Source organism: Carassius carassius, chromosome 19 (genome assembly GCF_963082965.1).
Source record: "Carassius carassius chromosome 19, fCarCar2.1, whole genome shotgun sequence".
Classification (NCBI taxonomy): Eukaryota; Metazoa; Chordata; class Actinopteri; order Cypriniformes; family Cyprinidae; genus Carassius; species Carassius carassius.
Window position 1 is genome coordinate 26,556,496 of NC_081773.1, and position 14,677 is coordinate 26,571,172.

The 14,677-nt window shown below is 37.0% G+C and overlaps 1 protein-coding gene across 4 annotated transcripts in view; it reads left to right on the top strand.

Moving 5' to 3' along the window:
* Window positions 1-231: 231 nt before the first annotated feature.
* The window catches only part of LOC132095483 (nck-associated protein 1-like), a 52,451-nt gene continuing 38,005 nt past the window's right edge, over window positions 232-14,677 (top strand). For 2 of the 4 annotated variants that reach the window (XM_059500533.1, XM_059500534.1), the window contains exons 1-3: window positions 232-575; window positions 7,275-7,292; window positions 9,437-9,547. In XM_059500533.1, the coding sequence (XP_059356516.1) occupies window positions 468-575; window positions 7,275-7,292; window positions 9,437-9,547 (237 nt within the window). In that variant the 5' untranslated portion in view covers window positions 232-467. The remainder of the gene's footprint in view (window positions 576-7,274; window positions 7,293-9,436; window positions 9,548-14,677) is intronic. The other 2 variants (XM_059500535.1, XM_059500536.1) reach the window with 1 other exon arrangement.

Sequence of the window (14,677 nt, forward strand, 5' to 3'; positions counted from 1 at the left end):
TCTGTGCTTCAGTCAGTCTACAGTCAAGCACGGCCCCCTCCTCGCTCAGGCCCCAGGGTTTCGAAATGAAATCGTTTTTCGAAGCAATTGTTTTTTTATTTGTTTGTTTTTGCATTACTCATGAGAACATTTCCTAATCATTAGCTAATCAACTCTTAAACATTATTTCTCATCTAAAAAAATCTAAATATTTCAAAGAACCAAATCTTTTCAACCACAGCACGGGGGGGGGGGCGGAGGAGGGCTCCAGTCACGTGACTCAGTGACGTCGTTGCCGGAAGCAGCCTCGTTCTGGCCGTCAGGGCAACACCTAGAAAAAAAAACACATCCCCGACGACGCGCCTCAAGCCCGTAATATGGGCGAATTTTAACACTAAAACCCAACTCGATCTGGCACCTTACCCCTTAACACTACACGAGGAATCCGTTGGGTTGTGATTTAGCTAGTTTTAACGGTCGTTTGAGCCATGTCTCGGGGCCCGCTACAGCCGAGCCAGCAGAAGCTGGCGGAGAAATTGACGATCCTTAACGACCGCGGCGTCGGGATGCTAACGCGCATCTACAACATCAAGAAGGTGAGAATAAGCGCTTCATGCATGTGTGTGTGTTTCAGAGGACTGCAGTAGGCGCACACAAATACACACACACATATATACACACACGGCGTTGATAAGGCCAGGCCCTGACTGAGTGTTGTGTGTGTGTGTGTGTGTGTGTGTGTGTGTGTGTGTGTGTATGTGTGCGCGCGACACAGCCATAAATCAATGTACCGGCTCATTTTGAATGAAATGTAGTACGGGTTAGTGAATCTCCAGCCAAAACGAGTCGATCTAATTCATGTTAGTAATGATTATTTTAATGGTTGAGGTGAGGATGGCTAACGTTAATGTCCTGGTTTTACCTCCCCTGCGATCATAAAGCAAGATACCATGCTATGTATCTGTACTGGCACTGTCTATTCAGGGCTAAGTGCACAAAGCCATGATCGAGAAGAACATTGTGTGTCCAGAACAGAACCTCACCGTGACCCAGCTTTTAAAGCACTTATCATGACCCATCTAAAAAGGCGGATAATCCAATCCAGACATCTCAGCTTTGAAAGCGTGAGTTTCTACACAGATCTGATTGTGGGTAGTTGGTATAGTGGCCTGACAGTGCTGGAGAAACTGAATCTTTCTGTTTGATATGACAATGGGTGTGTTCAGCTGTCAAACCTGAAGTCCAGAGCATGTCTGACAGATGTCAGATCTGTAGGTTTCTGAAGCGGGTCTGATGGTGGGTTTGTCGGTTGTGCAGTATCGCTATTATCAGTTCCTTTTTATATTGAAGAGTGGTTTTAATCGTAAAAGTAATTGTTTGAGTTTGCTGAGCTGTAATAAGAAATCATTGATCTGTGATTTAAGATTCAGAGGCATCATGGGCTGGGATTATGGGAAATCAAACCTATTTGGCTGAATTTCATAGAAACACCAACATGGTCATACGGTCATATTTCACCACAAAATCAAAAGATTTTTTGATAAAATGTTTTGCATTAACATTATTTTCATGGCAGTTAAGCACGTTTTCCCCACAAATTCTCTTTATCTTATTGTAAGAATATGTTTGTGTGTGTGTGTGTGTGTGTGTGTGTGTGTGTGTGTGTATATTAGGGCTGTGCAAAAAATCGAATGTGATTTTCATGCGGATCTTGTCAGTGAAGGCACTCCTGTGATTAGTAGTATATCTCCAGCACGTGCGTTCAGATCAGGATTGCCAGGTTTTCAAAACAAAACCTGCTCAATTACTTCTCAAAACTAGCCCAATCGCATTTCGTTCCGGGCGATAAAATAAAAAATGTTTTGGCGGGGTTCCCTTTGTAAAATTTGCATTTTAGGGACTATACATCACATTATTTGTATTGGGGTCGCTTCGAACCGCGGACATGAAAAACAACCGCAGACTTGGCAACACATAGCGGTAGTTCACTGAAAATCTACACAAAATCGATCTCAAAATCGGAGGAGATTCTTGTTGATTTTGAAAGCGATTTTGTGTAGTTTGTCGGTGGACTATGGCTCTGTGTAGTAAATGCTGCTCCACCTGAACCAGTGTTGCCAAGTCAGCGGTTGTTTTTCATGTCCGTGGGTTGAAGTTACCCCAATACCAATAACGTGATGTTTAGCCCCTAAAATGCTAATTTTACCAAGTCAACCCTGCCAAAAAACATGCATTTTAACCCCGGGACGCAATTATTATCGGGGAACCTCCTGGAAACGCGATTGGGCTAGTTTTGGACTAGTTTTGAGAAGCAATTGGGCAGGATTTGTTTTGAAAACCTGGCAACTCTGAACTGAATGCACGTGCTGGAGATATACTTGTAATCACAGGAGCATCTTTACTGACGAGATGCGCATGAAAATCGCATTCGATTTTTTGCACAGCATATATATATGTATATATTATGGCTGAAACGATTCCTCGAGTAACTCGCTTACAAAAAAATGATCGAGGCAAATACCTCTGCCTCGAAACCTCTTTTAATTTATTTTAAATCTCATGTCAGGTTCTTTCGCAATGATTTTTTTAATGTGACACAACGCGTTTACGTCACCCACAAAGCGGAAGGAGACACAAGCGCTGCGTCCGAAATCGCATACTGCAAGGAGTCAGCAGTGTTTTGGTTTGAGGGCGCGGTAGAGATTGAGATAGAGCTGGCATACCTCAACTAGGGCCCTATGATTTCCGTGATGTAGAAAACGTGGAGGGAATCGCGAAATCCAGTCATAAAAACTGAATTTACAGTTTAACGCGGAATGGCACGGAATTTGCCAAATTTTGAATGAATTAATCAAAAATAGGTCATTGCACTTACATCAAATCACGATATGGACTAATATCTGTAAATATTAAGCCGGAACAGTCTTTTTAAATATGAATCCTCCATGTTCTGCGTGTCTCTGTTAATGAATGTAGCAGAAGCGTGTCTTCCTTTATTAACACACGCTGAAGCGCGCGTGACGCTCGCGGTGATTTCAGCTTCTGCTGTCTCACTATAAGGACGTGAACACATGAACAACATCTCCAGAACTGCTCTGACAGTCACTTCATGAGCATTTGACCGTTTGATTTGAGTAAAACTAGCATCACATCACATACACAGAGCTGTAAAGGTAAGTCAACCCGTCAAAATAAAAGTCCGGTTTAGTTTAGTTATTGCGGTTTAGTACCAAAAAGTTAAGTTTGCTTAATTTTCAATAATTAAAAGATAAATTAAATTAATGTTTTATGTGTTTAATATTTAATGTGCATCTCAGAAAATGCTTTATTTAAAACCCCAAATGAATGAGACTTAAATGCACTTAATTCATCTGTCAACTTTATTGTCATTGTTCACAGTACAAGTACAGACAGAGAAATAATGGGTACTAATTAAATGTTTATTTTTGATGTATGCATTGCATTCTGTGCATTTAAAAAATAAAAATATTTTTTTTCTAAAAAAGGAAACTTAGTTGTTCATTTAAAAAAATTTTAGGCATTTTAGAAGACGCTTTTATCCAAGGTGACTTACAGTGCATTCAGGCTATCAATTTTTACCTATCAAGATTACTCGATTAATCGATGGAATTTTTTGGTAGAATAGTCGATTACTAAAATATTTGATAGCTACAGCCCTAGTATGTATGTATGTATGTATATATATATATATATATATATATATATATATCTATATCTCTCTCTCTCTCCTATATATATATATATATATATATATATATATATATATATATATATCTCCTATATATATATATATATATATATATATATAATCTATATGTGTATATATATATGTATGTATATGTGTGTGTATACATATATATTCTGAAGTATACTTAATGATAGTATTTGTTTTAATGCTTATTTTATTTTTTGATTATATAATAGTCATTTTTTTTGTAAGATTGTGTCATAAATAGGTTGGACATCAAGTGACAGGCAATTTGTCGGTCCACCCTAAACAAATATAATGACAGCAAATAAAATTCTTTAAATTAATTCAAATGCATATTTTACACAATATTTACAGGGAAAGAAATATCTGTTAAAATGCTGATAATACATTTTGACAAATGTCATGTCTGATAGTCTAAAAAAGGCCAAATTGTAAACTGGCCTCAACAATTTAAACACAAATTTCTTCCAGGACATTTTCCATTAATTAATTTATTTTAACCCTAAAACCCAATGAAGTGCAAAATTTAAAATGCATATCATAACATATTATATTTTCCATCACATGAATATGCATAATTATTATTATTTTTTTAAATAGTGCACAAAGGTGAATTTTAGTAGGAAAGTGCTTCAGTGTCATGAAGTATCATTCTTTTTCTATTGTTGAATCTGTTAGATCCCCTGAATGTTTTTGAAATGTGAGCTGGACATGTTTTCATAAGATTCCCTCAGCAGTCAGGGGCTTGAAATATCTTGAATCATGCAAATATCACACTCAAATTAAAGCCTGTCAGTTCTAGTCTACTTGCAATTTTTTTCTTTCCCTTGGCCAATAAAGCCACTTTCAAAGGTTTCTGAGAAGGGCTTGGCATTGAGGCTAGCAGTAATGGAAGTAGTCCAGATCGCAGCAGAAAGTGGGCTAGTGGAGGACCAGAGATGTTAGCATTTTCCTCCTCCTGGCCGTGAACTCTTTCAGATATGTGATGTGAATTCATTAGTGTGTGTGATGCCCGTTTAGAGCACAAGAAGGTCTCTGGAGTGCCGCCTGTCTCTCCATGCCCACTGATGTCACTCGTGTACATCTGACCTCTCTCATTCAAACAAGTCATCGGGGGTCAACCCGATATTAGTCATATTCTGTCATTCTTCTGTACTCCCATGTACCATATCCATTCAGAATACAGCACTGTGGGAAACTTGACCGAACCAGTTCAGTGCTATTGCCCATTATTTCATATTGTATTTTCTTGTCAAATTTAGTTGAAAAATAGCTTTTCCACAAGACTAGAAATTGGAATACATGCTTTTGGTAGTCCTGTTGCCTAGCAACTGGCAGGCATTGCATTGTGCTGTAAAATTTACGTTGCATTGTGGTGGATACAGAGAGGGAGTTAAAATTTGAGATGTTCTTTTGATTCTGAATTCATGACACTTACATTTTTAATCTTGCTATTTTTGCTTTGTAATGGTTACTGTCTAAACCAATAGATTTAACCGTTTTTGTTGTTGTTGTATAAGTTTGTACCTTAAATATGCATAATCACCTCATGCATGTGCAATTTAAGCGACTGATAACTGCCTACACTGACTTTGTTTTAAACACCACTTGGGCTGAATGCTGTTGGAATTTGCTGGATTTAGCATATAGGTTGGTAGCATAACTGTGCCACGGGAAATGATAGCAGAATCCTTCCAAGGAAACAACCTCAGGAAGTGCGTCCTTATCTCACAGTGTGTTTAGCTAGACATGAAACCCTTAGAGACCCCTTTTCCACCAACAGAATGCTGTTGCCAAAGCCAGTGCCCAAATGTGCAACCATTCTGAGATGAGTTTCCTGTACAATGATAAAACTCGTTCATCAGAGGGGTTGTAGTTCACCCAAAAAATGAAATGACTTTCATCATTTACTTATTCTCTGGTTTTTCCAAACCTGTATGCATTTCTTGGAGTTGTTGAACGCAAAAGAAGATATTTTGAAGAAAGTTGGTAACCAGACAGTTGACACCATTGTATGGAAATAAAAAAAACTTTCGATGTCAGCTGTTGGGTTACCAGCATTCATCAAAATATCCTCTTTTGGGTTAAACAGAAGAAAGAACATCATACAGGTGTGGAACAAGTGGAGGGTGAGTAAATGATGAGTAGTTTTGGGTGAACTATCAATTTAAATCAACATCTTTCCCCCACAACACAATTTTTTCCAAATAAAAATGGCATCTGATGACTACGACTGACTTTATTTGATGTTTGATTCATCACGGGTTCCCTCGTATGTCATAGTGTTCTCTTATGAATTTTTATGCACATTCACACTCTTCAAAAACAGCACTGATTGTTGAAACTACAATAAAATATTATATGATAGGGCTGCACAATTAATCATAATAATCGCAATTACAATTTCAAGGGAATAATCACAATTAGGATTTCTGTCATAATCGTGCAGCCCTATTATATGATTAAATGGAATGAAAGATAGAATGCTAGCTTGCTTGTTGTCTCATTAACCAAAGCAACTCAAAACAACATTACATTGCCTTATGTGTGGCTGTTTTGGCACCAACATCATTTTGGTGGAAAAGGTTTAAGAGACAATAGAAACTGTTCTGTGTAGAAGATCCAGAACATAGGAAAAATGAATTATTCTTTCAAGAGCTACACCTCTTGGAGTAATAGTTAAATTGAGTTCAAAAGAGCGAGCACATGTATAGGCTTTTCACACTGCACTTAACCCCGGGTTATAATCATTCAAAACACCACAAAAATGCAAATAAGAACATTAACCCAGGATACAGGAATGTTCAGTGTGAAACGTCTGTTCATGAATATTCAGGGTTAACAGTTAACCCCAGGTATAGTATGAGCAGTGTGAAACGTGATCACAGATAACCCAGGATTCCGTTTATCCAGGGTATAGGACAATTTCAAGTGCAAAAAAGCCCTTTAGTTCACTACTTGATGTAGCATCTAGTACTCTGTTACTTCTGCTTGAAATGATATGGTTAGTCATAGTTGGCCTGAATAGATTAGTCTGAGATTAATGACTGTTCACTGTAACTGGCCCTTCGGTCTTATTCTGTGCATGAGATACTTTGATTCATTGGATAAAGCAGATAATAATGACATTTTTGTTTGCTTGTCTGTTTTGTTTGATTGCTCGCTCTATTCTTGCAATGTGTTTCTGTTTGTCATACTTTAAGTTCAGATCTGATTTGAGTCATTTTGTGAACATGTTGACCTTGGTTCCCTTTTACTTGCATGGATTATGTTTCTTTGACTAATCACCAACTTCCTGGTCTTTTCTTGAAATTGAATTCTGAACTCAGCCCACGGTGTTCCTGTTCCCGGAGGAGTGAATTCTGCATGGTGTCAATGTTAGCTCTGGGACGACCCAGCTGACCCCTTGCGTCCCTCCCCAGGACCCGAACCAACACACTATCCGGAACGACTTACAATTAATTCCCAAAGCTAATTTGTTTTGAAGTGAACATGCATGGTAGACGTTGGAACCTGTGTTTATGTGTAATTTTCTCTCTTTCTGTTACAATGCTTCCCCCAGCAAGGACAAGTTTGGAAGGTTTGCACAGCTTTTCACCTTCCTAAAATCTCAGTCCCCCCACCTCCCCCCGCTCTCCTACCAGTTTCATGTCCCATGGTCTTTCTGTACGCAACTCACAAAAAAGGCCCTTCCCAAACTGTAGCACCTGCAGTCTTCAGTTTAATCTTTTTTTCAAATTGATTTATTTCTATTTTTTTATCGAAGTGAGTTTTGTTTTGATTGTTGTTTTGCGATCCAAAACTTATGCAAGTCTTACAGATGTTGAGAGCTGGGCGATACAGCTTAACCAATTTCTCAATTAGATCTCAGTATTTTTGTTGCATTTTGACAATACGTCTGTTAATGTATGTGCTCTAAAACGGTTTATTTTTATGTTTTAATATATATATAAAGGCGTTATCTTCATTGATTTAAAATGTTTTGTAAAATAAAAAATGTTTGTTACAATTATAAGCTAAAGCAAAAATCAATAGTTTCTCAACATCAAATCAGTTAACGGTTATATTATCCATATTTTATACTGTATGTTATATTGTATGTTGTGATGCCTAAATTTCATTAAGCATAATAATGTATGATATGAAATATGATTAAATGTTCACTTTTAGATGGTTGCTCCTGAAATGTTAATTATTTACTGTTATCTACCACTTTCTATTTAAGTTAACACTATATGACAAAAGTAAATATAGTAAATATAGGCTGATTCACTAATATCGCCCAGCCAAATATATGTAACCACAAACATTTGCTTACATTTGTTGGGGTTATATTATTAATGCATGTGGCTTATTTTTTTCCCCTTATTTGTTTGTTTTATTTTTACCATCCTCTTTATTTTCACCAAGTTTGCTTTTAACTGCAAAGCATAAGTTGGATGTCACTACGATAAAGAACAAGGGAGATCAAAACCAGCCGTTTTTGAGGCGTAGTGTAGATTCTCTGTGGGCTTATTTATTTACTCTGCTGTGATTGGCTGTGGTAAATAATCAGTGGGCAGAGGAGTAATTTAGCTAATGTAAATTTAAGGTTAGTGGGTTTTGCTCTGTTACCCTGACTGCCGGTATGCATAGTTTCAAGGGCCTGCGTGTAACCCCCATCAGTTTGCTAGCCATGCGGTGTCTTTATTTTGGGAACGACCTAATGGGCTTTGTAAAAAACATGTTGTCTTACAGCACCCAGAGCCTCTGTGTGTTGTCATAAACACTGGAATGGTCTTGAGGTTCGATGCTGCTTTAGTCGTAGGTGCATGTAAAGCATCATGTAACGTCATGTGACCATACACACTGCCCTGCCTCAGCTGCACGTCCACGGGCGCGTTCCAGCTCCTTCACTCTGTAAGACACTCACCTCTTACAGAACAGCCAGCCAATCAGACGCACTGTCCAGCAAACCCATCATCTCTCTGTTGCTCTCTTTCTCCAGGACTGTTTCTGATCATACACTGCTGTCCGTGTTCCACTAACTGCTCTCCAACTTCTCACACAGCAGCACCTTGTCCGTTTGAAGAGCATTTTCAATTCTGTCCTCTCTCTTTTCCTCTTTTTTCCTTTTTATCTGTCCTTCCATTAGGGTTGGGAATCCAGAACGTTAACATTTTTAAACAAAAGTGGAACAATGTACTAAAATACTTTTGTGTTTGCATTCTTAATTGATTGTGACACTGTGCTCAACAAAATAATGTGATAGTTTTTTTTTTTTTCATTGCATCATACATAGTTTGATTCCCAAACTAATTACTCTTTTCAACTTATTGTATTTGGTTAAATGAGTCAAAATATGTATATATCTAATATTTTGACAAAGTATATTTGGTATATAGTACAATATAGTTTAAATCAATTATTTTGTACTTCCTAAAGGGTTCTAAAATCATTATGAGCATTAAATTCCTTTTGATTCCCATTCCTACTTTCCATTCTTTCTGTCCTTCTTTCTCTTTTAATCTCTTATTTTCAGTCTCAACATTCTGGCTTTCTTTTTTATTTCTTCCACTGCATTTTCTAACTGTGATCAAATCCCTGCACTTAACCTCACTGTTCATCCTCTCTGGTCTGTCTTGAACAGTTTGAATCTTTGTTTCATGATCTGTGGAATATCTATAATATGTTTACAGTGATCCTGTTCAAGTTTAGCAGTGATGTTTTCCCTGTTCGTTGTAGGCCTGTGGAGATCCCAAGGCAAAGCCTTCTTATCTGATTGACAAAAACCTGGAGTCAGCTGTGAAATTCATCGTCAGAAAATTCCCGGCCATCGAGACGCGCAACAACAATGTAAGTTCCATTTTATGAATCAAGCATGCTTTAGTGAATGTTATGATGTTGATGCCAGTATATTTGTTTACCCGTGTATTAGATTCGAATATCAGTCTGTGTTTAATGTATTAAAGGTGCTGCAAGTGGATTTGTTTTTATAAAACCTCTTACAGCACCTTTAAAGGCAGGGTAGGTTTTTTTCCAAATTTGTTTAAACTTTATTTATATATCAATACATAATTAAAATGTAAGTACTCTGAAAAAGAAAGTATAAAAATCGAGTGACTGTAGACCTCTCACGACTGTTTTAAAGACAGCTCATTATTTCCATTCACTCCACCCCCTCCCTTCTGGGCTCCTTCCAAAGCCTCTACTACGGCTCGCTAAGTAATGTTATGTTAGCTATATTACGCAGCTACGTGTGCTAATGACACATGCTTCATGAAAAAAATATGTAAGATCAAAATACAAAAAGAAAGATTTACCTGTCCAGCAGAAATAAAGCCATCAAGGAGTCACTTTTCAGCCCCTTGAGTTCCCTCAGTTCTCGCCATCGCTGGAAAGCCACGCCGATATAAACTTTTTGTGGTGCATCAGTAAATGAGGGTTTGATAACCATGTTTAACAAGAATTATCCCAGTTTTTCAGCAGTCAGTGTAAGAGAATATGCCCTTGTGTAAATCTGGTGCCATGACCCGGATCATGTCAAATATTTTGCACTAGTCTCAGTGTTGCTGGTGAAGTGAAAATGCTGAAAGGTGCTCCTTAATGGCATTAACTGCTCAACTGCTCTCTATTTATAATTAGTATCTTCTTCGATAAAACGACAGTAATTGAGGGAAATTTGATCTTGATTTTGTTTATTTTTAGAATTCTATTGTAGATGAGAGCTATATTGTTTTAATATGTAATAATGAATAATGTATAAATATTATTAATTGTAATTATATTATTTATTTATTTATAATATATAAAGTTTGATGAGGCCCCCTGGTTGAGAACCTCAGCTCTAAATGGTGACTGTAAATCTTTAGCAAATATTTACAGCTTTGTGTATCTCATGTGCTGATATTAAGTGGATGTGGTGTTGGGTGACATTTGTTGTAGTAGTGAAACAAGTGCTCAATAATCTGTTTTCTGTTTCAGCAGTTTTAGTCTCCCATCTGATTACCATTATACCCCACCAAGCCCAGTGCTTTCTGTAACACTTTGTTGCCATTGCCACAAACCTGAACATCTCTGAAGCATGTTTACCATGCTGTTCATGGGTTACCATAGTGCTCATTCCTCAACCACCAGAGAGTTATTCAATCATCACTGCTTATGGTTGTGGAATATTGAGGTTTAGTTTGAGGTCATTGTAAAAACACAATGTTAAGTCATGCAGCCCCTTGTTTTCAAAATGTCTGATGTAGTGTCAGCTTTATTAGGTCAGAACATGAGATGATGTCCTCATGAGAGGGGCTTTCCAGGAACCTTTGGCCACACTTAACTTGACCACAACACCACAAATAGGATTTATTCTTAATGTGGAATCATTTTTGTCTGGATCAATGCATATAACCCAGAGAAAAGATGCAGTCAGCACTTCTTTACTGGTGTTTATCAGTAAGGAAATGACATCAGTTCAGCCCATGTTGCTTTAGGAATCTAGGCGTGTCATAGATTCACACCTCTACTTGTTTTGGTTTGACATTCCTGCTACTACAATCTCTGATCTATGTGGACAACTCGAATTACTTGTACTACTATTGGGGTAAAGTACATTTTCCTCCTGGTTATTTGTCTCGGATACCCCTTTTCCACCAACAAGATCCCGGTGCAAGAGTCAGTACCTATTCTGACCCAATTCTGCACATTTCCAGCAGGATTTTCTTTAAAATTAGACCACTCCCATTGTCCTTAAAAAGTTTCCTAAAGTGGAAGCACCCGATTGGTGTGTCTTGATGCACATTCACTTGATGGAAACTCCTTATTTTATCCATTTGTTCATGAGTGAAGTTTTATTTACAGAAAAACATGTGTGTGAATTGATTGCTAAGAAATTGGTTTTTATAATCTGATGCTACATCAAAGCGGTATGTAAAGACAGATCAGATTAATCATTCGTCTGTGAAGTAAATGGAGATTCTATCCAAGCCTCAAGCTTGGAAGCAATGAAAGTCCATTAGAGGGAAACGGGTAAAGATGACATTTAGCCTGAATGTTTATTCATAAGCCACAAAGAAAAGGTGATTTTGGGAAAATAGATGAAAATCATCACCATCATGACATCCAGGATCTGCCTTCATTTATTTAATGGATTGTCTCATAACAAAGTAACCAAATATAATTTTTTTCATATGTGCTGTAAAATATGATTTTATATTCATTCCATGTCTCTATTGTGTGCTGTTCATTTTATTTCATTCATTTTGGTCCCTTCGTAATAACCAACCACCATGTCCGTTTTAAGTGTTGTATATTTCAGATGCTGCTTTGCCTTCTACTTTGTGTTAAAGATGTTTAACTGCTTCTCGCAATGATGTGGAGCTGTTTCATGTTTAACTGTGTTTGAGTTGCCTTTTAGTGTTGTTTTATATTTCCTTTTTTGTGTTTTTTTGTTTGTTTGTTTTTGCATTTTTTGCATGCTTAACATGGCTATTTTCTGGATTGTTCTTTTGGTAAGTTTGGACTCTGTGTGGAGTCCCATTTGCTTTATTTAGTTCCTGCTCTTATGTATATGTAGTTTAACATTTCAGTTGTACTCACATATATATGTCGGTGTTTCAGTAGCCTAAATGGACTAAAGGAATCTCAGATGGGCCCTTTAAATAACTCTTAAAATATAATGCCTGTCAATTGTGTTTATTTGGAGTAGCTGTAATGTAATGTTTTACTACTGATTGGGATGTGCTCTGAGCTTCCTTTGAGTCTCTTACTGCATGGTTACATTCTTTCTTCAATATATTTATCCACTCTTCAAAACAAGTTTGAAATTAGTTTTAGCCTATTGTGCACAGCATCACACAGGTTTGCCCCGACACATTTTACTCTGAAAAGAGCAGAGATGGAGATAAGGAAATTTTTTTAATCTTCAAACTATGCCAAGTGTAACTTTGATGTGTCCAGGTCATATTTTACCCCAGAATCCAGCGAGAGAGAGAGAAAAAAAAATCTAACGTTTCATATAATTAATTACATGATGTGGCAATGAATTAAACTAATTCATCTCAAAATAAATTTGCCTTTGAAAATACCCACAAAAAATAATTTAAAGCTATTATTGTGTTAAATGGGGAAAGTATCAAGTAGACATTACAAATAGTAGATTTAGAAAGAAATATTTCATTTGATTCAAAATTAGGGTGGCACGATTCATTGAAATTAAATCGCAAAGGTGATAAATCGCGATTCGACAGAAGCTGCCATTGTCATGCATATCTTTCAGTGAAGCGCGGTTATGTGATCAGTTGTAAATCTCCATCCGAAGGCCAGAGGGCACTCTTGCGCTGAAACTCCAAATAAACCTCGCAAAACAATCCAGGAAATCCCTAGCGGTTGCTGAATAAACAGAAGATTAAACTGCTTTCATTGGTTCAACGTGACTGATATACACACGACTACAATATATGGTTGAGCTGAGTTTGTCGTAATTGTAATTTTTATCATAATAAAGTGTATATGATAATGCAATGCTAATCGAAATAGCCTTTATCACTGCTTAGAATATTATGAAATATGTTGCGTGCCATATTCTGTGTAAGAAGCTACATCATCTCGCAGAATGATTTACTTCAAATTTAAACGAAAACTAAAAAGCAAAATTCTCATTTCCATTCTTATGATCATTTGCTCAAATATGGAACTACTTGTACTGAAAATATCAACTTCATAGTCCTAAAAATAGGCTTCATTTTCTTTATGCAAAATATAATTCTTGTAAATATTAAACTTTTTGATTCAGGCGTGAAATTTGACCGGAGTATGTTTGTTTGTTTTAAGATTAACCCTTAAGTGGTTCCAGGTCTTTCCGTTTATCAACATTTCATCTCCCTCTCTGCTGTTTTTATCATCTCTACCTCATATAGGCTTACAGTATTTACATACCGGACTCATTTTATATTTAACCTTAAAATCTAGTGGGATTCTTTCCTTCATTAGGATAGGATGTGAATATATTTCCAGTAAAAGTATGCAGGGTGGGGATGGTGTGGTTTGATGGACTTTGTGTCTTCTGTCTTAAACATAGTTTCTCTGATATTGGGCTTTATGTGTATCTGAGGTGCATCATTAACTCTTATTAGCTTTAACCTGGTTTTCTGGAAATCCTGATAGATGTTAAGGATTCTGTCACTAACTTGATTCTAGAGCATATTTGCGCTGCTCTTCACTCTGGAGGAGACTGCTGAAATGACAAAAGTCGTTGCAAATCATGCAGTTTTTTCATTTTTAAGAGGTTTGAATTAAGTTGTAGCTCTTTGAACTAATATATGACATTATCCAAACATCACTACAAGACTATGATATTAGCAGGACATAGAATATAGATGTGCATGTCTAAAATGAGGTCAGAATACTCATGTTATTTTGAGTACCTACCTTCTCAGGTGCAGCGGTAATGCATTTTTGCTCTAGAGTTACAAATACCATAAAGACAACCAAAGGGTGAAGGGCTGTGCATGTCAGGACTTGATGCAGGGTTCATTCACTAGTTTCACTTTCAAAAACAAAATCTGAGAAACACTGTCTTTGAACAGGCTCAACAATAAGGATGTATAGTAGGGTGGTACTTGCCCTGTCAGAATTTCATTGGGTCTGCCACATAAATAAGTCATTTTGTATGTTTTATATTATACAACACTATTACCAGTCATTATCTTAGTTTCAACAGATTCTCGTCATTATAGGATCACTTGAATTCACAGCAGCAGTGTTCAGTGCATCACAAAAAGCCAAATGTTGATGTCTGCCAGTCTTAAAATAGATGTACATCAGTGAACATAAGTGACGATGCAGAACTGTCCTAAAAGCGTAAGTAACAGTTCCCGTCAAATGATCTGAAGCTCTCTCACATCCTTTATGGTTGAACCTTGCTCAGAGACAGAATCCAGCAGCTTCTCTCAGATCTGTGGATTTTTCAGTTCCAATGATCTAATGTGAGCCCTG